The sequence below is a fragment of the Myotis yumanensis genome, unplaced genomic scaffold (genome assembly GCF_028538775.1).
Source record: "Myotis yumanensis isolate MYYU_CA2020_CCGP unplaced genomic scaffold, mMyoYum1.0.hap1 SCAF_19, whole genome shotgun sequence".
NCBI classification, from domain to species: domain Eukaryota; kingdom Metazoa; phylum Chordata; class Mammalia; order Chiroptera; family Vespertilionidae; genus Myotis; species Myotis yumanensis.
In genome coordinates, this window is record NW_027223770.1 from 9,628,777 (window position 1) to 9,655,994 (window position 27,218).

At 42.8% G+C, this 27,218-nt stretch overlaps 2 protein-coding genes and 1 pseudogene across 5 annotated transcripts in view; 1 reads left to right on the forward strand and 2 right to left on the reverse strand.

Moving 5' to 3' along the window:
- Positions 1-27,218, forward strand: part of TMEM116 (transmembrane protein 116) — a 185,919-nt gene that overhangs the window by 105,906 nt on the left and 52,795 nt on the right. Inside the window, exon 11 of one of the 4 annotated variants that reach the window (XM_070399560.1) lies at positions 12,931-13,172. The exons of the other annotated variants lie outside the window; for them this stretch is intronic. Coding sequence (XP_070255661.1) covers positions 12,931-12,975 — 45 coding nt within the window. The 3' untranslated portion in view covers positions 12,976-13,172. Of the gene's footprint in view, positions 1-12,930; positions 13,173-27,218 lie in introns of those variants that run through there. 4 annotated transcript variants of the gene reach the window in all.
- On the reverse strand, positions 1,488-3,987 carry LOC138997701 (disintegrin and metalloproteinase domain-containing protein 1a-like; annotated as a pseudogene).
- LOC138997641 (disintegrin and metalloproteinase domain-containing protein 1a-like) lies at positions 18,457-20,958 on the reverse strand. The gene is made up of 2 exons (XM_070399351.1): positions 18,762-20,958; positions 18,457-18,587 (listed from the first exon to the last, which is right to left on the reverse strand). The coding sequence occupies exons 1-2, from the start codon at positions 20,956-20,958 to the stop codon at positions 18,457-18,459; spliced, it is 2,328 nt and encodes a 775-aa protein (XP_070255452.1).

A 27,218-nucleotide genomic window follows, 5' to 3' on the forward strand; every position in this document is an offset into this window, starting at 1 on the left:
TCATAATGTAAATATCTGATATGCAGGATGGTCTTAGGCGACCCCTGTGAAAGGGTCATTCGACCGCCAAAGGGGTCACGACCCACAGGTTGAAAACTGCTGCTCTAGAGTAAAACTCTGTCTTTGTTTCCTCGTGCGGAAGAAGATGGTCTAATAGCTTGAATGGGAGGGTTAAATTAAGACAATGAATGCCCTAGCTGGTTTGGCTTAGATAGAGCATCAACCTGTGGACTGAAGGGTCCCAGGTTCAATTCTGGTCAAGGGCACATTTCTGGGATCCCCAGTAGGGGATGTGCAGGAGGCAGCTGATCAAATGTTTTCTCATCATTGATGTTTCTATCTCTCCCTTCCTCTCTGAAATCAATAAAATAAGAATATTTTTTAAAAGACAATGACTGTAAAGTGTTTAGAATAATGTCTTCCACAGAGTTGATAATGTTATTATTTTACATGCTTTGTGCTCTCCTACAGATAATTAACAACCATCCATTGCTCTGTCCCTTTGGATTGTCAGGCAATATTAATTTAATAATGCGAATGAGAAATAAATATAATAAGAAAAGTAGAAACAGGAAAAAGGAATATTTCCAACCAGACTTAGCACTGGACAAGCTTGCCACTTGCCTAGGTTGCTTACTCTTTCCCATGTACTTAGACACAGGGTGATCACACCACCCTGGATCAGATAGAGCCCTTCCAGAGAGTCCCAAATCTAAGGTTTATAGGCCACAGAAAGCCTAACTGATGCCTTATGTGAACACTGTTACTTACTTTTTAATTTAAAATATTTTTATTTCATGAGTTTACTTCGCCAGTTCAGATAGAACAACAAATGAATTAACAACCTTCCTAATATAATGTGTAGTTATGATTGGGATGAAAAAACCTGGCATTGCCCTAACCAGTTTGGTTCAGTGGATGGAGGGTCAGCCTGCGGACTCAAGGGTCCCAGGTTCGATTCCGGTCAAGGGCATGTACCTTGGTTTCGGGCACATCCCCAGTGGGGAGTGTGCAAGAGGCAGCTGATTGGTGTTTCTCTCTCATCGATGTTTCTAACTCTCTATGCCTCTCCACTCCTCTCTGTAAAAAAAATCAATAAAATATATTTTTAAAAAACAACACCTGGCACAGATATATATGTCAAACAAAGAGGATGGAAGGTGGCATTCTGTGAAAAACTGGTAATTCAGAAATTGTCCCAACTAAGATAAGAAATTGATGAGAATGATCCATGAGAAAAGTTTATTTAAATGGTTTCATGAAATGGAAAATACGGTAAAATGTTTTATAAGTGCTTTTACCTAAGCATATATAATTAATAAGTAAAAGACAGAACAAAAATCCCTCCTTTACGTTGTACACTTCTATAGTCTTTACAACCCTGATAAGAGCCACTTCTACTGCCAATGCCCACTTCACATTTGCTCTACTGAGCCTCCTTCCACCAAGTGTATGAAGTACTTGCTATAGAAGACTTCTTCCTACCACTAATCATTTTCTTCCTTTGGGTTTTCCTCCCTTAATGCCTTTTTCCTCTTTTGTGCCACTGATTCTTCACTTTCTTCTGGGGCCTCTTTTGAGCACTGTGCTAAATTCATTCCAGCTTTAAAACCGACACCAATAACTAGACCACAGAGTAATGCTAAGAGAAAACAAACAATGCAGGGGTAAAAAAAAGGAATAAGAAGTAATGCTAAAATAAGCAAGAGGATTATGAACAGTAATTGGCTCGTCATTTTGCTTTCATTTGTATTCACACCACCTTTGCCAAAATTTTCATGATCAACACTGTAACTGATTCCTTCGTCCTCACTTGGATTTTCATCCTCTGTTTTGTCAGGAGAACCACTGTCCACACTCCCCCCATTTCCTGGAGTTCTGCAGTCGGGGGGTGCATAGCCAGCCTCACAGTGGCAGTGCCTTACATTGTTACAGACTCCTCTCCCATTGCACATTTCTGCTGGTCTGCAGTCATAGTTGAGCACAGCATGATCAGTGCAGGAGGAATTCATGCAGACTTTGTTTGGGGCACAAGCAGTGCCAGAGTGCACATCTCCCTCATCAGGGATATCAGTAATGTTGTAGACATCCAAGCTCCAGCAGAAGTCACCTTCATAAGGAATCTGGATCAGTGTGTGATGGGGTTTGATGGATGGGACCCGTCTAATGTTTGTACATATAATTTTCCCACAAAATACATTATCATCAAAACACTTAACATATCTTGACATTGCCGAGGTGGGACGGCCACAGTTTCCAAACCGGTCCCCTTTGCTGTTCATTGAAATGTAACAGTTTTCTGGGGCTGACCGTGCAGTGTCCCCATACATAGCCATGCATTGATTATCAGGGTTCTTACACAGACCCCCAACACAGTAGTGCAGTCTACCACACGACGTCCCATCTTGCTTGTAGGTGTCTGCGGGGCACTCTGCAGAGGTACCGTCACAATACTCTGGGAGGTCACACTCTCCCAAAGCAGAACGGCACATGGATCCCTTATTCTTCAATCGGCAACCAACACAGCAGAGTCCATCACTACATTCTGCACTCCCCTTCAGGCTACATGTTTGGTCACAGCACGGGTCAGTGTAACAGGCAGAACCACAGTCACACTGCTCCTCACCCTCCACCACACCATTTCCACAGTAGGAACCCCTCCGCAAGCGGCCTTTGTGCTGCTGAGGGTTGTTAAATAGGCAGGCCCCTCTGTGTTCCTGGAGGAACTGGTAGAAGTCGTCAGAGCTACAGTTGCTGAAGCCACTTTCTTTAGTGATATTGTCCTGCATGAGGCAGAGGGGTTTGTCTTTACAAATGCAGGCTGAGTGGTCGTGCCGAATACCCAAGTTGTGCCCAAGCTCATGGACCATGAGCGCTGCAAACAGCAGGACATCTTCATGATGGAAGGATTCAACAGCTGCTGCAAAACCACTTGAACAGGCACCATTGAGAAATGCCTGGCCCATACCCTGTGCAGGATGCTGTCCGACAATCATGTGGGCAACATCATGCTTCACACGATGGAGGAGCTTCTCTTGTCTCCAGCTGTTGAAATTCCCCAGTGTAACTTGCAGGTCCACTGGGACCTCTATGAGGTCCCCCTCGGTCCAAATCTCCATTCCAGCCAGCACCACCTCTGTGTTTATTCCCCTCGTGAAGCTGTTGGCCAGGGCAATGATGTGCATCACTCTCTGGACCGTCTCAGTGACGTTACTGCCCCACATTTGGAACCGCTGGTTGTTGACCACAACAAACATCTCCACATACTTGGTGAGTGACCACAAGTAGGACAGCTCCTGTAGACTGCCAGGCTTCCTGCTCCCTTGTTGTCGGCTGGTGGACACCACTGGGCTGACTTTGGAAGTGACACTGCAGGAGACTGGAGCTTGATGGGCCATGGTGTACAACACATGTTCAAACCGTTTTGAAGAGTCCATGGGCTCAATGCCATAGGATTTCCCCTCCTTAATCAGGATGCCCCTGAGGCCTGAACAGGTGTTGACAGAAACAAAAGAACCCGGGAGTCCTTCTATGTAGCCTTCATAGTGACAGTCATGTGAGATGAAAGGCATTTCTTGTCCCAGGATGCCATTGTGGTAGCTGAAGACTGGAAAGTTCTTGATAAAATAGTCTGTCTTCACTTTCAGGTGAATCAGCTGTTTCTGGCCCTGCATAGATATCACATAAGATGCCTCTTCCCCTGGGTTTTGCCTTCCCTCAACTGTCAGAGCCTTGGGGATGACTATCTCATAGGATGAGTAATATGCTGATCCCAGGTCACTACAGAAGCTTGGCAGGAAACTCAGTACCAACACCAGCACAATCCCCAACCTGACACGTGAAGATCCTGGCACCAGTACCAGCGCCAAGCCCTTCATCTGGGAAGCCCAGTTCTGAAGCACTCTGCTAGTCTTATACATAACCACTTTGTTCTTATGTAGAGAAGGCAAGGAGGAGGCAGAGTCCCACAAAGGCAGCCACTGACATGGCCCCAATGAATCAGTGGCTGATGCAGGGCTTGTGTCCTTGAGCAGAAGCGCTCCTTGACATGCAGACCATTAGGCACTGGGATTAGCTGTAGGTGTTTGCTCGATGCATAAAGGGTGAGTACTGCCTACCTCTGGCTGTGTCCTTTCTAGTCTCTCTGACATCTGTATTACACTTCAGATAGTGTCCTCTGTGGCTTCGTTTCACAGCTTTAACTTCTGTGATTCTTGGCTATAGTCCTTTTAATATTATGGTGATGTAATCACAAAGGACTGCAAACTCTAAAATGGAAGATTGTACTTTGAGAAGGAAATAAAACCTCTGTGCCTTCTCAACTGTACCACACGGAACACCCTCAACTCCTGTGTCCGTTGCTTGGCCAATTCTTAATGTTCCAGACCAGAGGATTTAGAGATCGTTGGTGGGCACACTCCATTGCCCATTTCCCCTCTTCTAAAACTCTTGCTCTGTAACACATGGACATCATACTCAGGATTTATTGATTCCTCAATGAGGCTTTATAGTGATATGCACAGCTCTCATGCCAGACTGATAAGGCAAGGGGGTGGCTGCCCTATGCCCAGGATATATCCAAAAGGACTGGTGATTATGGGGCAAGGGTCAAGACTCCAATTTTTTATAATTATCAAAATTCAGTTTCTTGAGTTTTATTTATAATACTGCCAATAAATGTGTATGGGAGTTGCCAACAGAGCTGTCTTCGCATATGTGTGATTTTTCTGGGCACAATTGCTGGTAACTCCAGGTCCACTGCCTTCTCTGGATGGCTTAGATCAGGGGTCCTCAAACTACGGCCCACGGGCCACATGCAAATACAAATATTGTATTTGTTCCCATTTTGTTTTTTTTACTTCAAAATAAGATATGTGCAGTGTGCATAGGAATTTGTTCATAGTTGTTGTTTTTTAAACTATAGTCCGGCCCTCCAATGGTCTGAGGGACAGTGAACTGGCCCCCTGTTTAAAAAGTTTGAGGACCACTGGCTTGGATATTTTGGTATCCTAAAGTTATATCAGTTGAAGATTAGGTAGCCCAAAAGTCTTCCCTGTGTTAGAAAATGACCTACATGTATCCAGTGCCCACTTCTGTTTTCATCCTTATTTGAAAGGATGAACTACCCGGCCACTGTGAATAGTCAGTCCACTCCCTTTCTATTATATTCACCAGTTTATTCTGTTCATCAGATTATTGATTCACTTGATTTTTAGATTCACTTGTTGATAGATGTGTATTTGTTGTTCATAAATTGTATCTTTACCTTTTTCTTCTTCTTACTCTTCTTAAAGGATACCTTTCAGCATTTCATATAATACTGGTTTGGTGGTGATGAACTCCTTTAGCTTTTTCTTATCTGTGAAGCTCTTTATCTGACCTTCAGTTCTGAATGATGGCTTTGCTGGGTAAAGTACTCTTGGTTGTAGGTTCTTGCTATTCATCACTTTGAATATTTCTTGCCACTCCCTCTGGCCTGCAAAGTTTCTGTTGAGAAATCAGCTGACAGTCGTATGGGTACTCCCTTGTAGGTAACTGAGTTTCTTTCTCTTGCTGCTTTTAAGATTCTCTCTTTGTCTTTTGCTCTTGGCATTTTAATGATGATGTGTCTTGGTGTGGTCCTCTTTGGATTCCTCTTGTTTGGGGTTCTCTATGCTTCCTGGACTTGTAAGTCTATTTCTTTCACCAGGTAGGGGAAGTTTTCTGTCATTATTTCTTCAAATAGGTTTTTAATATCTTGCTCTCTCTCTTCTTCTGGCACCCCCATAATTCAGATGTTGGTACGCTTGAAGTATCCCAGAGGCTCCTTACACTATCTTCATATTTTTGGATTCTTTTTGCTTTTCTGGTTGGGTGTTTTTTGCTTCTTCGTTTTTCAAATCTTTGACTTGATTCCTGGGATCCTCTAGTCTGCTGTTGGATCTCTGTATATTATTCTTTATGCAGTCAGTGTATGCTTAATTTCTGACTGGCCCTTTTTCATTTTGGGGGGCATTCTCACTAAGATCCTTGAAGGTCTCACTATGTTTCTCAGAGGTTTCTAGAAGATCCTTGAGTAACTTATAACTGTGGTTTTGAACTTTATATCCAGTAGTTTGTTTTCTTCCATTTCTTTCATTTGTGACATGTTTCTTTGTCTTCACATTTTGGCTGCTTCCCTGTGTTTGTTTCTATGTATTGGGTAGCTGCTAAGTCTCCTTGAGTTGACAGAGTGGCCTTGTGTAGTAGGTGTCCTATAGGGCCCAGTGTCTCAGCCTCCCCGATCACCTGAGGTGGACACTCTTGGTGCACCCCTTTGTCGGCTGTGTGCACAGTCTTATTGTAGTTGAGCCTTAATTGCTGTTGTTATCACTGGGAGAAATTGACCTCCAGGCCAATTGGCTGTAAGGACCAGCTATGTCTACAATGGAAGAGCTGCTGTGCAAGATTTGCTTCATTGGGGCTTTGGTGCTACTGAGTCTGCCTCTTGAGTGTGTCACTTATGGATGTGAAGAGTTGTAATCTAGTGTGGTCTCGCACTGACCACTGGGTACACTGGCTCTTGGATCTCCAAGGAGGTGCAGAGTCAGCCACTACTTGGGGCCACCCAGCAGTAGCTACAGAGAGATCTGCAAATTCCTCCTCTTAGCATCAGGTTTGGAAATGCCCAGACGAGGCCCAGCTGTGAACAAGGCAGGCTGGTGCTGGTGTGGCCTTGGGCCTTCTTTTGATAGCTTTGGGGCTCCCTGACCCAGCTGCAATTTGTTTGACAGGTTTTAGGCTGAGAAAGGACAGGCCCTTCATATGCAAAAGACGCTGCACACAGCTTGGGTGGGGTTGTAAATTGGGTAGGTCAGGGTCTCAGGGAATCTCCATGGCAGAGCAAACAGCAATGGCTGCCAGTCAGCCCTGCACCGGGAAAGGCCCAGCACAGGAACAATGACCCTTGTGAGCACCTCCATCTGGAAGAAAGCCGCTCCCGTGTTCTTGCCCCAGTGCTGGACAGTCCAGTTCTCCCCATATGTGTCTGGTCCCCCCAAGTCTCACCCGGCACTGGAGCTCAGAGCAAGCAGGAGCTTGTATCTCCCTCCCGATTAAAAAAGCAGCACACCCAGGTGCCAGCTCATTCTGCACCTCTGCACCTCCTACCAGTCTCAGTGCGCTTTTTTCTTTACCTCTCTAGTTGTAGTACTTCCACTCAGCCAGCTTTCCTGCTGTTCTGGATTATAGTTATTATGTATTTTAGTGTTAATTTTGATGTGGTTGTGGGAGGCAGCAAGTATAGGTGTTTACCTATGCCGCCATCTTGGTACTCCATAGCATGATGCTTTTAAAGTCTAGTTTGTCAGATGTGAGTATTGCTACTCCAGCTTTTTTTTTTTCTTTTCCATTTGCATGGAAAATTTTTTTCCATCCCTTCACTTTCATTCTGTGTATGTCTTTCATTTTGAGGTGGGTCTCTTGTAGACAGCATATAGTTGGGTCATGTTTTTATATCCGTTCAGCTACCCTACACCTTTTGATTGGAGCATTTAATCTGTTTACATTTAGGGTTATTATTAAGTGGTACTTATTTATAGACATTTAAATTCTGTATGGCTAGGTTTCTCTCAGTGTTTCTTCTCAGCAATCCCTTACAACAATCCCTTTAGCATTTCTTGTAATGCTGGCTTGATGATGATGAACTTCTTTAGCCTTTTTTTGTCTGAAAAGCTCTTTATTTGACCATTTATTTTGAATGATAGCCTTGTTGGATATAGTAATCTTAGTCTCTGATCCTTGCTTTTCATTACCTTGAGTACTTCATGCCATTCCCTTCTGGCCTGTAGAGTTTCTGATGAGAAATCAGGTGTTAGCCTTATAGGAACTCCTTTGTAGGTAACAGTTTTGTTTTCTCTTGCTACCTTTAAGATTCTCTCTTTGTCTTTAATTTGGGGCATTTTAATTATGATGTGTTTGGGCATGGGTCTGTTTGGGTTCTTCTGGTTTGGGTTTCTCTGTGCCTCCTAGACTTGTCTGACTTTTTCCTTTACCAGGTTAGGGAAGTTTTCTACCATTCTTCAAACAACTTCTCTATTCCTTTCTCCCTTTCTGCCTCTTCTGGTACACCTACTATTCTAATATTGTTATGTTTCACATTGTCCCATAGCTCCCTTAAGCTGTCCTCCTGTTTTTTAATTGTTTTTTCTTTTTGGTTCTCTAATTGAGTGTTTTTTTCAACTCTGACTTCTAATTCACTGATTCAGTCCTCAGCTTCCCCTAATCTGCTGGGTATTCCTTCCAATGTGTTCTTTATTTGTGTTATGTCATTCTTTATCTCAGACTGTTCTTTTTTCATAGTTACTATATCTTTTTTCATACTGTTGAGCATTTTTAACATCATTACTCTGAATTCTGTTTCAGATAAATTTCTTATCTCTGCTTCACTTACCTCTTCTTCTGGAGAATTCGCTAGTTCTTTCATTTGGGGGTTGTTTCTTTGTTTCCTCATTCTGGTTGTCTGTTTGGGTTTGTGACTATGTTTTAGGTAGATCTCTATATCTCTGAATCTCTAGTGCAGGACAGTGTTAAAGGCTGTTTCTGACTAATTGGATCAGGCAAGGACTCAAAGCCTCCAGAGACCTCTGTCTACAGACGAATAGGATTCCAACTTGAATTGCACCCAGGCAATTGTCCTCAGGTGTGATGGGAGTTTTTCAGCAGGGTGGGGCAGTTGCTTCTGCCTGGAGGCTAATTGTTACTTTTAATCTTTTAAGTGGCCTCAGGGCAAGGTGTTTTCCACCTTGTGTGTCAACTGTTTACCCCCCAGGCAAGGCAGATGTCTGTGGGAAAGATGTCCTGTGTGAGGGAATGACTCAGCTCTATCCCTTGAGTCCCCAGTCCTGGGTTCTGCTCTCACTTCACCCTCCCTCTGCCAGAGCACAAGGTGTGTGGTTCCACAGGGAACTTTTGTACACTGGCCCTTTAAGAGGGTGCCCAAACTTTCAGCTGCCACTCCCTGGCAGACAGCACCCCACTGCTTTTCACAGCTAGATGTTCTGTGGGTACCCTCCTCAGATTGATGCTCTCTGCTGCGGAGCCCAGATTCTGGATTAGATCCCGTAGTTTTCAGTTGAGATACCTCTCCAAGGACTTCAGTTGCTGACTGTGGGTGCCTTGCCAGCCCTTTTGTGCCTTTTGTGCCTCCACCCCTCCTACCAGTCTCTATGCGGTCTCCACCTTCAGTCCTTGGGTATCAGGGTTCTCTCTTGTGAATTTTCCATTGATGATTCAGGAAGCATTTCTGTATTTCAGTTGTAATTCCATCTTGTTCCTGGGAACATGTCCATGGAGCATCCTCCTACTCTGCCACCATTTTTTATTTTATTTTATATATTTTATTGATTTTTTACAGAGAAGAAGGGAGAGGGATAGAGAGTTAGAAACATCGATGAGAAACATCGATCAGCTGCCTCCTGCACGCCCCCCACTGGGAATGTGCCTGCAACTAAGGTACATGCCCTTGACAGGAATTGAACCTGGGACCCTTCAGTTCGCAGGCCGATGCTCTATCCACTGAGCCAAACCGGTTTGGCTCTGCCACCATTTTTTATCTCTCTGCTAACTATCTTCTGACTCTTCATCTTGTAAAACTCAAACTCTGTATTCATTCATCTATAAATCGCCATTGCCTTCTTCTCCCCTGCCTTAGCAGCTGCCATTCTACTTTCTGTCTCTAAAATTTAGACTATCTGAGTACCTCATACATTGTAATCATACAGTATCTGTCTTTCTGTGTTGGCTTATATCACTTAGCATAATGTCCTCAAGGTTCATTCATGATTTAGTATATTTCAGAATTTCCCTTCTTTTTCATGATGAATACATTCCATTGCATACTTTATTCATCTATTTGTTTTTCAGTGGGTACTTATGTTGCTCTATATTTTAGCTGTTGTAAATAATGCTGCTATAAACATGGGCATACAAATATAATTTCAGGCCCCTACTTTAGATTCTTTTGGGTACATACCCAGAAGTTGATGTTGAGTATCTTTTCCTGTGCTTATAGGCCATTTGTGTATCTTTATTGAAGAAACTAGAGACCCGATGCACAAAATACATGCAAGGGGCTTGGCCCTTGCAGCCATGGTGGCTTGCCTGGGTTCTCACACCCTGGCTTTGTCCAGAAGGTCGTCTGGAAGGACATCCACAAGGTTGTTCGGTTTACTAATTAGTTAGCATATTATACTTTTATTATTATAGATATTCATTTGAGTCCTTTGCCCATTTTCTGAGTCAGTTTGTTGTTTTTTCTGTTGTTGAGGCTTAGGAGTTCTCTGTATATTCTGGACATTAATCTCTTCCCTGCTATGTGATTTTCAAATATTTTCTCATTCTTTGTGTTACCTTTTTACTCTGTTCACAGTGTTTTTTGACCCATGATTTTTTTTTTCATGGACTCCATTTTGTCTATTTTGTCTTTCGTTGCCTGTGCTTTTGGTTTTATATGTGAGAAATCTTTGCCAAGTCCAATGCCAGGAAACTGTGCTTGTTGTTTTTTACTACAGTTTTCTAGCAAACCAAGCCCTGTGAATGAGGATTTTTCTAGAGAACTGCCAGACATGTAAATTAATAGCAACTCTATGGCCATAGGGCTATGGTAGGAGCTCCAAACTTTTGTGCAATTCCACTGGCAACTAGGCTGCCTGCACAGCTACTGTAGTTGTGATGATGGGGTGTTTCAAGGATAGGGGGACCTGAGTAGAAAGTATGGGAATATGGCAGTAAAAACTTCATATAGTTTGCTGCCCTTACCATATTCAGCTGTTTTGTTGTTTTTGTTTAGTTTTTAAATGAACAAACTATGATTTAATATCCATACTTTCCAAGAAGTTGATATTGACTGTATTTGCTTCTATAGAGCAGCCGATTTTTGGAGGATGTTATTTTAACATTTTGGAAGTGATTTTCATTTTATCATTTACCTTCCTCTGAATCCATATGGATGTCATGTTTATATATGACCTCTTTACTCTACCTACTACTTAAATTTACTTACTGATTTTGTGTGCTGCTATAGTTCATTCCTTTCCATTGCTCTACGCTTATAATTCTTTTTGTGGATTTATTTCGTTTAACATCCATTATATGTGAACACAGGGCTCTCTTCTTTTGCAGTACTTTGAAGAGGGCTCCTATGAACATTATTGTTTGTAACATGTCGCTAATAACTAGACATTTCCAGTGGTTTTACCTAAGACAGAGGTGGGGAACATCATGCCCTCAGTTTATATAAGGCCCTCGAAATCATTTGGTCTGGCCCAGCCAAAGCATTAATGTGAGTTGACCAAATGTTTGACCAAATAAAGCAGGCTAGTTTTGAAGTTGATAATTTTGTATGGCCCATGAATGATGTTATAAATATCCAAATGGCCCTTGGCAAAAAAAAGAAAAAGGTCCCCCACCCGTGGCCTAAGAATAAAATTGCCTAGTGATTAGGTACTGTAGCCTTCAATTTGACTAGGACATAAAGAGTACTATTTCAGAGTGGCATACCAGTTTGCATTATGAGAGTGCCCACTATTCCACAGTAATAATTGGAATTTTCAGTCTTCTATAGCCCATCTTGTGGGTGCATAGTGATATATCTTTGTGACTACATAATCTTCATTCCTCTGAATACTCATGAGGTTGAACACCTTCAGAAATGTGTTTTGACTCATCCTTTATATTTTGACTCCATTAGAATGAGCTTTCATCCCCATGCATCCATCTAAACAGCTCCGTTTCAGGTGGAATGAATAATTCTACTGTGAAATCAAATGATCAACACTCACTCCTCTCCTTAGGGACCTACTGTTACAGAGAACCGGAATAAATCACTTTATTCATCGCAGTGGGCTCAGAGATAATGAATTCAAATTCTAAGCAAAGCTACAAGCAGAACTTCCCTTTTTATTAAAGAGCCAGCCCTATGTGTGCTTAGTGGTTATCTCGCTGGTAGCCTTGAAAACAACACAGTTCTATCCAATTAAAAAATACACCTGGCATGGCATTGCGTGTATCTAGTCTCTGGCCTACAAGGTCAGACAGCTAAGTTTATCTTCCTTATTTGTGAGAGTCCACAGCCAGCATGGCTTTTGCGGGTTCAAAGACTTGGAGGGAGGGCTGACGCACAAATGATACACAAGACGAAATATTAATTTTTTGATTACCGGGGGAACCAGAGGACAGCTTAACCATAGCGGTCAAGCTCTCTCCGTTGCTCCATTCCCAGCTGCTTTTATTAGCTAGAATACACAATTGTCTTTAGGAATGCAAACAGACATATCAATGGTAATGTTTAGTAAACAGTCAGGTTTTTGGGGAGTTTGCTTTAGGCCATTGAGTCAGCAGCAGGTAATAAAATGTAGATATTCACCCTGTGAATATCAAAAGGAGTCCTGGTCAGCCTTCTGCCAGACTCCTCACATTTATATCAATTACTGTTGATCTTGGTCTCCAGCACTTATTATTCAAGCAGGCTAAAACAGGCTAGAAATCAGACTAAAACAAGCTAGAAATCAAAGTTACTATTGTTTTGTTTTTTAGAATGAGAGTCCGTCTAAAAAAATAGCAGAGAATTCCAAACAGTAGTTTTATAAAATAGGGGTTAGCCTTCTCACTACCAGCGACATTGAACAGATAATGGATATGTTCTGATATACCTTTTAAAAGGATCACTCTGCCTGCTGAGTTCAAAAGAGGCCATTGTGGGAGCCAGTGAGGTACAGTGATTCCCTTTAAAAAATTTTGCAGTTGGCTACCATGGAGTTGATGGTGACTTGCAGTGCATTGGAGAGTTGTTGGTGGTGAACAGAGAGATCATTTTCTGGATATATTTGGAAGGCAGAGTCAAGAGAATCTGTGAATGGACTGGATTTGAAGTATATAACTCTTCTGAAAACACTTTATTCTCTTGGTTTTCAGGACAACACTCTCTTGATGGTACTCCAACCAAACTGGCCACTCTGAATCCCACTTCTTTCCTGAATCCTTCTCATCCCATCAACATCTTCTACACATGGAATGCCATGGAGCTAAGTCCTCACCCCATTCTGGGATCTGTTCCCTTACCTAGCTATACTTGTTGCCTAGGCAGTCTCACCCAGTCCCATGGCTTGGAATGTCATCTATAAGCTGACAACTTTCAAATATACATCTCTAGCTGACTTCTCTCCTACTTCCAGACACAATCATCATGCTGCATAGCTGAAGAGCCAACTTGGGTGTTTAACAGGCATCTCAAACTGAACATGTTCAAACCTTGCTCTTTCCACATGCATCCTCATCTCAGTAAATAGCAAGTGTATTCATGCAGTTGCTCAGGGCAAAGCTACTGGAGAGACATCCTTCTATGCTCCCTTCCTCGCACACTTTACATCTGCTCCATCAGCAAATGCTTTTAGCTCAACCTCATAATATTCCCAGATCAACCCTGTCACCACCAGCACTTCAACCACTCTCCCATAAGCTTCTAGAACTCAGCTTGGCACATTTAAGGAGACTGTGTTTCTGTGGTTGCCCATTGCTTTGCCCCTGCCTGTTCCTTGCTTACATAGCAGATGGAGTGGTCCTTCAATCCATCACAGCTCTGGTTACTGCACACCTACTCAGGGCAGATTTGCAATTTTTTAAATGGATCAGAGAGACTTTGTCTTGTTTACTACTATCTTCATCGGATTAGAACATTTCATAGGTACAGACTCATTATTGGTGGGATGGAAGGATGAGTGAATGAATGAATGATACGTGGCAATATGTATCAGTCCCTTAATACACTTTGATGTCTGTAAAAAGCATCAAGCTTAGACAGCAAGGCCTAAAATATGCAAGACCTGTCCTTAATCATTTGCACATTAGGTCTGAGGATATGGTCAAAACAGGGAGAAAGCTAAAATCATTGATTTAATTTCCAAAAAGCATGATTGCTTTTAAAGTCATGGTGGTTTTGAGTGGGGCTCTGAGGAAAAAGAATAAAATCCCTACCAGTCTTACCCATAACTGGGCCCAAGCAGTGATTGCCATATTAACCAAATCTTGTTTCTCATCCCCTGGAGATTTACAATTTAGTAGAGGAACTAGAATATGTTTGCAAATGACCAAATGGTACGTCAGAATGCTTAAGTATAAAGGAAATTCAGTGTTGTGACTTGATTGTGGATTAATTTTACTGTCACCATCAATATATGATCCTATATATAAAAGAGAAACATGCAAATTAACCATCCCCCTGCTATGCTCAAGCCACACCCACAAGCCACGCCCATGAGCCAATCAGGAGTGAGTATGCAAATTAACCCAACTAAGATGGCAGCAGCCACAGAGCTGGAGCAAGCAGGAGACTTGGGTTGCCCCTGGCAATGGAGGAAGCCAAGCTTCCCACCTGCCCTGGCTGGCTCTTGGCTCCGCTCAAGGCTACAAAGTTTCAATTATAAAAGATAAATAAATCCCAGGGGGGAAAAAAAAGAAGAAAAAAAGGAGAGGCTGGGAGCTTGGGTCACCAGGGGTGTGGCCAGCCTGAAAATTGCCATCAGCCCCTTACCCAGGCTGGCCACACCCCCATGGGGTGAGGGTCCCCTCTGGGGGGCTTGGCCAGCCTGCAAACAGCCATCAGCCCCTCACCCAGACTGGTCAGGCACCCCAGCGGGACCCCCTACTCTGATTCGGGACACCCTTCAGGGCAAACTAGCCAGCCCGCACCCGTGCACCAAGCCTTTATCCTGTATGATAAAAGGATAATATGCAAATTGACCCTAACAGCAGAACAACTAGGAATGACTGGTCACTATGACACACATTGACCACCAGGGGGCAGATGCTCAATGTAGGAGCTGCCCCCTGGTGGTCAGTGCACTCCAACAGGGGGAGCTCTGCTTAGCCACAAGCCAGGCTGCCAGCTGTCAGCACAGCAGTGGTGGCGGGAGCCTCTCCCACCTCCTCAGCAGCGCTAAGGATGTCTGACTACAGCTTAGGCCTGCTCCCTGCTGACAAGTGAACATCCCCCAAGGGCTCCCAGGCTGCCAGAGGAATGTCTGGCTGCCAGCTTAGGCCCAATCCCCCGGGGGGCGGGCCTAAGCTAGCAGGTGGACATCCCCCGAGGGGTCCCAGACTGTGAGAGGGCACAGGCCAGGCTGAGGGACCCCGCAAGTGCACAAATTTTTGTGCACTGGGCCTCTAGTTAATAACATAATCTTACACCAAACATCGCATTTGATTTTAGATCTTCTCAGCATTTATTTGACCACCCACCAGCCCAGTACTGCACTAGAGACAGCACACATGTTATCTAATTTAATCTCCCATCCACTCTATGAGAGCATCCTTTGTGTAGCCATCTTACTGAAAATGAAACCCAGACCAAGGAAGTGAAGTTCCATGCGTAAGACCAATCAGCCAGAAAGTAACACCTGGGATTAAGGGAGATAAATATGAAAGCCATATCAATCGGAAGAAAGATAACTTTCTTCCTTTAAAAAGGGTTACTTTTTCAGCTCTCGGGAAGTTCTTCCTGTTTGGGTCTGTTAGGTTGGAAAAACACAAGACTCAAAGCATACACAGTACTCATATGCTTAGCATCCAAGGAGAAGAGAGGAGCTCGCACAGTGCTTAGGAGAGAGAGTGACTCTTATTTTCTCTTAGGCCTGAGTTGTTTTGTAAAACATTTTAATACTAGAGGCCTGGGTTATGGATTCATGCACTGGTGGGATCCCTCAGCCTGGCTTGCACCCTCTCACAATCTAGGACCCCTCATGGGATGTTGAACTGCCAGTTTCAACCTGATCCCCACAGGCCTGGTTGGCCAGCAAGGATCAGGCCAAAACGGGCAGTCCAACATCCCCCAAAAGATGTAGTAGTGCATGAAGCGGCAGGCGGCTGAGGAGGAACCCGAGCACAGGCCGAGTGCTGCGCCACTACCACTCATCCTGGCTGTGCCAGCTGCCACCGCTGCTCGCGGTACTGCTGCCGCAGAGGCAGGAGAGACTTGTGACGCCACAGCTGCGCTTGCCAGCCGTGAGCCTGGTGTCTGGCACCCAACGGTCAGCTGAGTGGCACTACCACTGTGGGAGCACACTGACCATCAGGGTGCAGCTCCTGCATTGAGCGTCTGCCCCCTGGTGGTCAGTGCACGTCAAGCGACCGGTCGAATGGTCGACCAGTCAAATGGTTGATCAGTCGCTTAGGGTTTTATAGATAGATAGATAGATAGATAGATAGATAGATATTTACTGTGCTTATAAAAACATCTAACATGACAAGAGAGAGCAATAAAAATTGTATCTGTTCTGAAAATTTTTATGAATAAACCGTAGGTTTTTATTTTACGTGCCTTATTATATAAAATATGAATATTTTAGTGTAGACTCTCAATAGTTGGAGGGTTTGATGTACTGATATCATTTTGTTTCAGCTGTTTTAGTTTTCCTGTAAGGAGATTCTTATCTGTGAGCTTTTGTTAAATCAAGACACATCAGTTACCTGAAAGTTGGGATCCCTTCCAATTTTTTTTATTTTTTAAATATGTTTTTATTGATCTCGGAGAGGGAGGGAGAGGAAGAGAGAGACAGAAACATCAATAATGAGAGAAAATCATTGGTCGGCTGCCTCTTCCACGCCCCACACTGGGAATTGAGCCCATAACCTGGGCATGTGCCCTGACCTGGAATGGAACTATACCTCCTCGTTCATAGGTGAGTGCTCAAGCACTGAGCCATGCTGGCCTGATCATTCTAATTTGTAAAAGGAAAGGATTCATTGGTAGCCTTTGCTTTGTTTGGCATATGTATGTGATTTTCTTTAGTTCTACAGTGACCTAAATTATCCACAGAACTATGAAGGATGGCTGAGTGAATATGTGGTCAGTGGAGGGCACCAGGAGAGCTTTTTCTCCTGTTCCCTGGCACTGATACCCTGTCTTTTTTTTAGTCCTATGAAATTATCTGCACTACCACCCAACGCATGAGGCAGTGGTGAAGGTACATTCAGTCATAGCTTGGGTGGGATGCAGGTTCCACCTTTTACTAGCTCTAGAGCAAAACTCTTGTCTTTGTTTCCTCATGTGGAAGAAGATGGTGTAATAGGGTGAATTGGAGGGTTAAGATAATGAATGTAAAATGTTTAGAATAGTGTCTTGCACAGAATTAATAATGTTATTATTTTACATGCTTTGTGCTCTCCTTACAGACAATTAATTACCCTCCAATGCTCTGTTCCTTTAGATTGTCAGTCAATAATATATAAACTTAATAATGAAAATGAGAAATAGCCACTTTGGCTCAATGAATAGAGCATCAGCCTACAGACTGAAGGATGGCAGGTTGGATTCCATTCAAGGGGAAATACCTCGGTTGTAGGCCCAATCCCCGATCCTGGTCTCCCCATAATAGGTATGTCTCTCTCACATCGATGTTTCTCACCCTGTCCCCCTTCCTTCCACTCTCTAAAAATCAATGGAAAAATGACTTCAGGTGAGGATTAACAAAAATAAAATTAAATAATGGAAATCAGAAATAAATATAATACATAAACTAGAAAATCAGAAAAAAAGGAAAAATGAATACTTCCAACTGGACTTAGCACTGGACAAGCTTGCCTCTTGCCTAGGTTGTTTACTCTCTCCCATGTACTTAGACACAGGGTGATCACACCAACTTGAATCAGATATAGCCCTTTACTGAGAGTCTCAAATCGAAAGGAGACCTAGTTCATAGGCCACAAAAAGGAGACCTAGTTTATGTGCCTTATCTGAACACTGTTATTTATTTTTTTTAAGTATTTTTTATTGATTCAGAGAGGAGGGCAAAGGGAGAGAAAGAGAGAGAACCATTGGCTGACTGCCTCCTGTATGCCTCCCACTGCGGATCAAGCCCCAACTCTAACATATGCCCCAACCTAGAATCCAGCTGAGAACTCGTGATTCATAGATTCACACTCAACCACTAAGCCACATGGACCAGACTTCTTTTCAGTTTAAAATCTTTTCATTTAATGAGTATATTTCACCAGTTAAATAAGAACAACAAACCAAATAAACAACCTTCCTAATATAATGTGTAGTTGTGATTGGGATGAAAAACCTGAAACAGATATATATGTCAAACACAGATGATTAGAAGGTAACATTCACTGAAAAGCTGGTAACTCAAAAATGTCCCAATTAAGACAAGACATTGATAGGAGTGGTCCATGAGAAAAGTTTATTTAAATGGTTTCATGAAATGTGAAAACGGGAAATAGTAGTAAAAGTCTTGAAATGATTTCACATATGCATATGTAATTAATTAGTAAAAGAAGAAGAAAATCATCTCTCTCTCCTCCCACATCAGTACATTTCTACAGTCTTTAGAGTCCTGATCAGAGCCAATGCTGCTGTCAGTGCCCACTTCACATTTGCTCTACTGAGCCTCCTTCCACCAAGTGTATGAAGAGTTTGCTATAAAAGACTTCTTCCTATTACTACTTATTTTCTGCTTTTGGTTTTTCGTGTTTTAATTCCTTCTTCTCTTCTTGTGTAACTGCTTCTCCACTTTCTCCTGGAGCTTCATGTGAACATGGAAATAAATTCTTTCCAGTCCCAATACCAGCACCAAAAAGTAGACCAAACATCATTGCAAAACAACAACAACAGCAACAGCAAATTGTAAATGAAAAAAGCACTGCGAAAATTAAAAAGGGGATTATCAACCCAACCTCTTCCGTGGCTTTCCTTTCATTTCTATTCTTACCACCTCTGCCAAAATTACCATGATCAACACTATGACTTTTCCTTTCATCCTCACTTGGATTTTCATCCTCTATTTTGCCAGGAGAACCACTGTCCACACTCCCCCCATTTCCTGGAGTTCTGCAGTCGGGGGGTGCATAGCCAGCCTCACAGTGGCAGTGCCTTACATTGTTACAGACTCCTCTCCCATTGCACATTTCTGCTGGTCTGCAGTCATAGTTGAGCACAGCATGATCAGTGCAGGAGGAATTCATGCAGACTTTGTTTGGGGCACAAGCAGTGCCAGAGTGCACATCTCCCTCATCAGGGATATCAGTAATGTTGTAGACATCCAAGCTCCAGCAGAAGTCACCTTCATAAGGAATCTGGATCAGTGTGTGATGGGATTTGATGGATGGGACCCGTCTAATGTTTGTACATATAATTTTCCCACAAAATACATTATCATCAAAACACTTAACATATCTTGACATTGCCGAGGTGGGACGGCCACAGTTTCCAAACCGGTCCCCTTTGCTGTTCATTGAAATGTAACAGTTTTCTGGGGCTGACCGTGCAGTGTCCCCATACATAGCCATGCATTGATTATCAGGGTTCCTACACAGACCCCCAACACAGTAGTGCAGTCTACCGCACGACGTCCCATCTTGCTTGTAGGTGTCTGCGGGGCACTCTGCAGAGGTACCATCACAATACTCTGGGAGGTCACACTCTCCCAAAGCAGAACGGCACATGGATCCCTTATTCTTCAATCGGCAACCAACACAGCAGAGTCCATCACTACATTCTGCACTCCCCTTCAGGCTACATGTTTGGTCACAGCACGGGTCAGTGTAACAGGCAGAACCACAGTCACACTGCTCCTCACCCTCCACCACACCATTTCCACAGTAGGAACCCCTCCGCAAGCGGCCTTTGTGCCGCTGAGGGTTGTTAAATAGGCAGGCCCCTCTGTGTTCCTGGAGGAACTGGTAGAAGTCGTCAGAGCTACAGTTGCTGAAGCCACTTTCTTTAGTGATATTGTCCTGCATGAGGCAGAGGGGTTTGTCTTTACAAATGCAGGCTGAGTGGTCGTGCCGAATACCCAAGTTGTGCCCAAGCTCATGGACCATGAGCGCTGCAAACAGCAGGACATCTTCATGATGGAAGGATTCAACAGCTGCTGCAAAACCACTTGAACAGGCACCATTGAGAAATGCCTGTCCCATACCCTGTGCAGGATGCTGTCCGACAATCATGTGGGCAACATCATGCTTCACACGATGGAGGAGCTTCTCTTGTCTCCAGCTGTTGAAATTCCCCAGTGTAACTTGCAGGTCCACTGGGTCCTCTATGAGGTCCCCCTCGGTCCAAATCTCCATTCCAGCCAGCACCACCTCTGTGTTTATTCCCCTAGTGAAGCTGTTGGCCAGGGCAATGATGTGCATCACTCTCTGGACCGTCTCATTGACGTCACTGCCCCACATTTGGAACCGCTGGTTGTTGACCACAACAAACATCTCCACATACTTGGTGAGTGACCACAAGTAGGACAGCTCCTGTAGACCGCCAGGCTTCCTGCTCCCTTGTTGTCGGCTGGTGGACTCCACTGGGTTGTCTTTGGAAGTGACACTGCAGGAGACTGGAGCTTGATGGGCCATGGTGTACAACACATGTTCAAACCGTTTTGAAGAGTCCGTGGGCTCAATGCCATAGGATTTCCCCTCCTTAATCAGGATGCCCCTGAGGCCTGAACAGGTGTTGACAGAAACAAAAGAACCCGGGAGTCCTTCTATGTAGCCTTCATAGTGACAGTCATGTGAGATGAAAGGCATTTCTTGTCCCAGGATGCCATTGTGGTAGCTGAAGACTGGAAAGTTCTTGATAAAATAGTCTGTCTTCACTTTCAGGTGAATCACCTGTTTCTGGCCCTGAATACATAACATATAAGAAGCCTCTTCCACTGGGTCTTGTCTTCCATGAACTGTCAGAGCCTTGGGAATGACTATTTCATAGGATGAGTAATATACTGATCCCAGGTCACAGTACAGGCTTGGCAGCAAACTCAGTACCAACACCAGCACAATCCCCAACCTGACACGTGAAGATCCTGGCACCAGTACCAGCGCCAAGCCCTTCATCTGGGCAGCCCAGGTCTGAAGCACTCTGCTTGTCTCATACATCATAACCTCTTGGTTCTTCTGTAGAGAAGGCAAGGAGGAGGCAGAGTTTCTCACATTGGCAGCCACTGACATGGCCCCAGTGAATCAGTGCCTGATGTAGTGCCTGGGTTCATGAGCAGCAGTGCTTCTTGACATGCAGACCCTTAGGTTCTGGGATTAGCTTCAAGTGTTTGCTGGCTGTGTAAAGGGTGCGTACTGCCTACCTTTGGCTGTGTCCTTTCTAGTCTCTCTGACCTCTGTGTTAACCTTCAGATAGTGTCCTTTCTGTGGCTTAGTTCCATATCATTAGCTTCAGTGATCCTTGGCTATAGTCCTCTTGATATTGTGGTGATGTAATAAAAAAGAAAGACTGCAAACTGTAAAGTGCAAGATTGTACCTTGAGAGAGGAAACAAAACCTCCGTGCCTTCTTCAACTGTGCCACACGGAACACCCCAACTACTGTGTCCGTTGCTTGGCCAACTCCTAATGTTCCAGACCAGGGGGCTTGGATATCATTGGTGGGCACACTCCATTGCCCCTTTCCCCTCATCTAAAACTCTTGCTCTGTAACACATGGTCGTCAAACTGAAGCTGTTCTTGATCCCTCAATGATGCTTTATAGTAATATGCACATCTCTCAGGCCAGTCTGTTATATAGGCAAGGGACTGGCTTCCCTGTGCCCCAGAATAGACCTAAATGGGCTGGTGACCATGGGACAAGGGACAATACTCTAATTTTTTAACATCATCAAAATTCAGCTTCTCAAGTTTTGTTTATAACATTGCCAAAAAATGTGTATGGGAGAAGCCAACAGAGCAGCCTTATTTTATGTATGATTTTCATGGGCACGTTGGCTGGTAACTCCAGACCCACACCATTCTTTGGATGGCTTAGACACGTTGGTTCCCTAAAATTAAGCCAATTAAATACTAGGTATCCCCAAAGTCTCCCTGTGTTAGAAAATGTTCTACAATAGCCTAGCCAATTTGGCTCAGTGAATAGAGGGTCGGCCTACAGACCCAAGGATCCCAGGTTCGATTCTAGTCAGGAGTACCTACCTCAGTTACAGGCTCCTTCCTGGCTCAGGCCCTGGTTGGAGCTTGTGCAGGAGGCAACTAATCGATGTGTTTCTCTCACATCGATATTTCTGTCTTTCCATATCTCTTCCACTCTCTCTAAAAAAACCAATGGAAAAATATCCTCGGGTGAGGATTAAAAAAAGAAAGAAAGAAAATTACCTACATGTATCCAGTGCCCAGTTCTGTTTTCATCCTTATTCACTCAGGTTTAAGAGTAGATAAATTAACCAGGCCAATATGGTTCAGAGATTGAGCATTGACCTAGGCTCCATGAGGTCATTGGTTAGATTCTGGATCAGGGCACATGCCTGCGTGTCATGCTGGATCCTCACGTTGATGTTTCCTTCTCAGATGTTTCTATCTCTCTTCTCCTTCCTCTCTTTCAAAAAATCAGTAAGAACATATTGTTAATAAAAGAGTAGATTAACTAGAATTACTTATTGAAGGAATAAATGACTCCCAGGTAAAAGTGCGGTCATGTCTCATCTGTTGTATGTTATTTGTTTGTGCTTGCGTCAGACCTGCCCTGAAAGAATGAAAATGTCTCTAGAAAAACTATGTGGACAAATGGTACATTCGTGAACTCAAAATGTACCTCCCTCTTCCTACATTTTGCTGGTCAGTTCACTTCCCTAATGTCTCCGTGCCTCATATTCCCCTGAGAAAAATAAAAGCAATCAAGAGTACTTTGACATGGAGACACCACATGAGTCACATGTATCTAAATTTTCCTCCAACTCTGATGGATAAATTGTCCATATTCCAACTAAGGCCAGTTCTCCTACTTGTGAGTGGGGTCTACTTCCCTTTCAATTTCTCATGAACTTCACTTTTTGAACTGTCCCTTCTGTCTTTTATTTCCGAAACATCAGTTTGTCCGTTGGATCCAATCTCATTATATGCAGTAATGTTTCATCTTTATCAAACCATCACTCTCAACCCGCATCACTCTCCAGTCACCATCCAAAATCTCCTCTAGACCACAAACTTACACCATACACAAAAATACACTCAAAATGGATAAAGGATTTAAACGTAAGATGGGAAACCATAAAAATCTTAGAGAAATCCACAAGCTGCAAAAATCTGACATATGTCGAAGCAATATCTTCAGCCTAGGGCAGTGGTCGGCAAACTGCGGCTCGAGAGCCACATGCAGCAATTTGGCCCCTTGAGTATGGCTCTCCCACAAAATGCCATGTGTGGGTGCGCATGCAGTGCGATTGAAACTTCGTGGCCCATGCGCAGAAGTCGGTTTTCGGCCTGGGCGAGTCTGTTTTGAAGAAGTACTGTTGATATTTGGCTCTGTTGACTGAGTTTGCCGACCACTGGCCTAAGGCAATGGAAACTAAAAAGAAAATAAACAAATGGGACTACATCAAAATAAAAAGCTTCTGCACAGAAAAGAAGCCATCAACAAAACAAGAAAGCCCACTGCATGATAGAACATGTTTGCAATGTTATCTCTGATAGGGTTTAATCTCCAACATTTACAGGGAACTCGTACAACTTAAAAGGAAGATAAACAACCCAGTCAAAAAAATGGGTTGCCCTAACCCAGTGATGGCGAACCTATGACATGAGTGTCAGAGGTGACACGCGAACTCATTTTTTGGGTTGATTTTTCTTTGTTAAATGGCATTTAAATATATAAAATAAATATCAAAAATATGTCTTTGTTTTACTATGGTTGCAAATATCAAAAAATTTCTATATGTGACACGGCACCAGAGTTAAGTTAGGGTTTTTCAAAATGCTGACTCACCGAGCTCAAAAGGTTTGCCATCACTGCCCTAACCGGTTTGTCTCAGTGAATAGAGCGTCGGCCTGCAGACTCAAGGGTCCCAGGTTTGATTCTGGTCAAGGCCATGTACCTTGGTTGCGGGCACATACCCAGTAGGGACTGTACAGGAGGCAGCTGATTGATGTTTCTCTTTCATCGATGTTTCTAACTCTCTATCCCTCTCCTTTCCTCTCTGTAAAAAAAATCAATAATATATATATATATATATATATATATATATATATATATATATATTAAAAATGGGCAACAGACCTAAATAAGATACTTTTCAAAAGAGGACATAAGGAAGGCCAAGAGATATATGAAACATGCTCAAAGTCACTAATCATCTGAGAGATGCAAATCAAAACGACAATGCGGTACCATCTCAAACCTGTCAGAATGGCTACCATCAACAAATCAACAAATGACAAGTGCTGGCGAGGATGCGGAGAAAAAGAAACCCTCGTGCACTGCTGGTGGGAATGCAGACTGGTGCAGCCACTGTGGAGAACAGTATGGCGTTTCCTCAAAAAACTAAACATGGAACTCCCATTTGACCCAGTAATCCCACTTCTAGGAATATACCCCAAGAAACTAGAAACACCAATCAGAAAGGATATATGCACCCCTATGTTCATAGCAGCACAATTTACAATAGCTAAGATTTGGAAACAGCCTAAGTGCCCATCAGCAGATGAGTGGATTAAAAAACTGTGGTACATCTGCACAATGGAATACTATGATGCTATAAAAAGGAAGGAACTCCTACCATTTGCAACAGCATGGATGGACCTGGAGAGCATTATGCTAAGCGAAATAAGTCAGTCAGAGAAAGATAAATATCACATGATCTCACTCATTTATGGAATATAATGAACAACATAAACTGATGAACAAAAACAGATCCAGAGACAGAGAAGCATCGATCAGATGGTCAAACCTCAGAGGGAAGGTAGGCGAGGGTGGGGGAGAGATCAACCAAGCCTAACCAATGGACACAGACACCACAGGGGTGAGGGCATGAGTGGGGATGGAGGGGGTCAATGAGGGGATAAGGACACATATGTAATACATTAATAAAAAAAAAGATCTCTTTCATACATAATGAAATTCTGGAAATATATATACATTCTGTTCCAATATGCACCCATACTTTTTTCTTTCCTGAAATTTAAATTTTGAATCATAGCATAGCCACAAAATGTGAATAAAACATAAATATATTTTTCAGTAAATTGGAAGAGAACAGCTCAGTCACACACAAAAGGACACGTGTTATGACTTAATTTATATGAGGTTCCTCAAGTAATCGAGTTAATAGAGACAAAGTGAAGTGGAGGTGACAGGAGCTGGGAAACGAGTAATAGGACTGGTTAATGAAGACAGTTTCAGTTTGAGATGATGAAAACGTTCTGGAAATGGATGTTGATGATGGTTGCACAACAATGTAAATGTACTTAATGCAACTGAGCTGTACACTTAGAAATAGTAAAGAGTGTTAATTTTATCTTATGAATATTGGAGAGAGAGACAGAGGGAGGGGAGCTGTGTAAGTATAACTCTGATCAAGTAATCAACAGTTTTAGCTCCATAGAAGTCACCCATGTGCCATTGCCAGGTCCTCATGACCCCTTTCTTTGATGGTATCTACTTTGTCACTTTTCTTTCTCAATTTGCTTCCTAAACATGCATCACAGAATTAGGTAATTTTATTTTATTTGCCTTTTATCACACTTTTATTGAGATATAATTCATATACCTTAACATTCATTATTTAAAGTGTACATGGTGGTGGTTTGTAGTGTGTTCAGAAAATTATGCAGCTGTCATCAAATCAATTTTCTCAGCCCCAAAGAAAACTCTAGTATCTATTACCAGTCACTCCCGATTCTCCCCGCTCCACAGCTCATGGCTACCACTAGTCTATTCTCCAGCTCAATGATTTTGTCTATTCCGGACACTTCATAGCCGTGGAATCCTACATGTTGTAATCTTCTGTGACTGGCATATTTCACCTCACATAATGTTTCCAAGGATTAGTCCTGCAGTATATTGCATGAATTCTTCCTTTTTGTTAACCAAATAATGTTCTTTTTTTGTGGATATGCAAGATTTTACTTTTAGATCGAATGTTTTGGTCGTTTCTACTTTGGGACTATTATGAATAATACTGCTATGGATATTTGAGTACACATTTTTGCATGGACTTATGTCTTCATTCCTCCTGGGTAGATACTTAGGGGTAGAATTGTTTGGTCATGTGAGAACTCTATGTTTATCCTCTTGAGGAACTGCTCAACTATTTCCAAAGAAGCTGCACAATTTCAAATTCCTGCCAGCAATGAGTGAGGCTTCTAATTTCTCCTGATCATCACTGACATTTTTTATTGTCTACTTTTTTTATTATAGCCAGTCTAGTGGATGTAAAGTTGTATCTTATTTTAGTTTTGATCTGCAATTCCTTAGTAATTAATTATGTTACCCACTTTTTCCTGTTCCTTTTGGTCATTTATATCTTCTTTGTAAGAATTTTTATTTACATCCTTTGCCCTTATAAATCTGGGTGTCCTTTTCTTGTTGAGTTGTAAGACTCGTTAATGTTTGCTGGTTACTAGTTCCTATCAGATATGAGTTGCAAACATTTCCCTTATTCTGTGAACTCTCTTTTCACTTTCCTAAAGATATCTTGCCCTAGCTGGTTTGGCTTAGTGGATACAGCATCAGCCTGTGGACTGAAGAGTCCCAGATTTGATTCCAGTCAAGGGCATGTACCTCGGTTGCAGGTTCCCTGGCCTTGGTTGGGCTGCATGCAAAAGGCAGCCAATCGTTGTGTCTCTCTCACATCAATGTTTCTCTCAGTCTCTCCCTCTTCCTTCAACTCTCTAAAATAAATGGGAAAATATCCTCGGGTGAGGATTAGCAAAACAACAACAAAAAGATGTCTCTTATAGTGGAGAAATATTTAAGTTTTTTTAAAATCCTCACTCAAGAATATGTTTTTGTTTAAAATATCTTCTTATTTATTTTTAGAGAGAGGAATGGAGAGGGACAGAGAGATAGAAACTTCAATGAGAGAGAAACACCAATGGCTGCCTCCTACATGCCCCATACTGGGGATTGAGCCCACAACCCGGGCATGTGCCCTGATAAAGAACCTCATTTGTGACTTCTTGGTTCATGGGCCGAAGCTTAAACACTGAACATCACTGGCCTGGTCCAGGAATAAATGTTATTGATTTTAGAGAGAAGAAAGAAAAATGGATGTGGGAGAGAAACATTGATCGTTTGCCTCCCATACATGCCTCAGATGGGAATTAAAGTCCAACCTGGGTATGTGCCCTGACAGGCAGTTGAATCCAAAATCTTTATGGTGTATGGGATGATGCTCCAACCAACTGAGCAACCTGGCCAGAGAAAGAAGTATTCCATTTTTTTCCAATTTATTTGTGTTAAATAAACTTATATAAGATATTAAATGATATCTT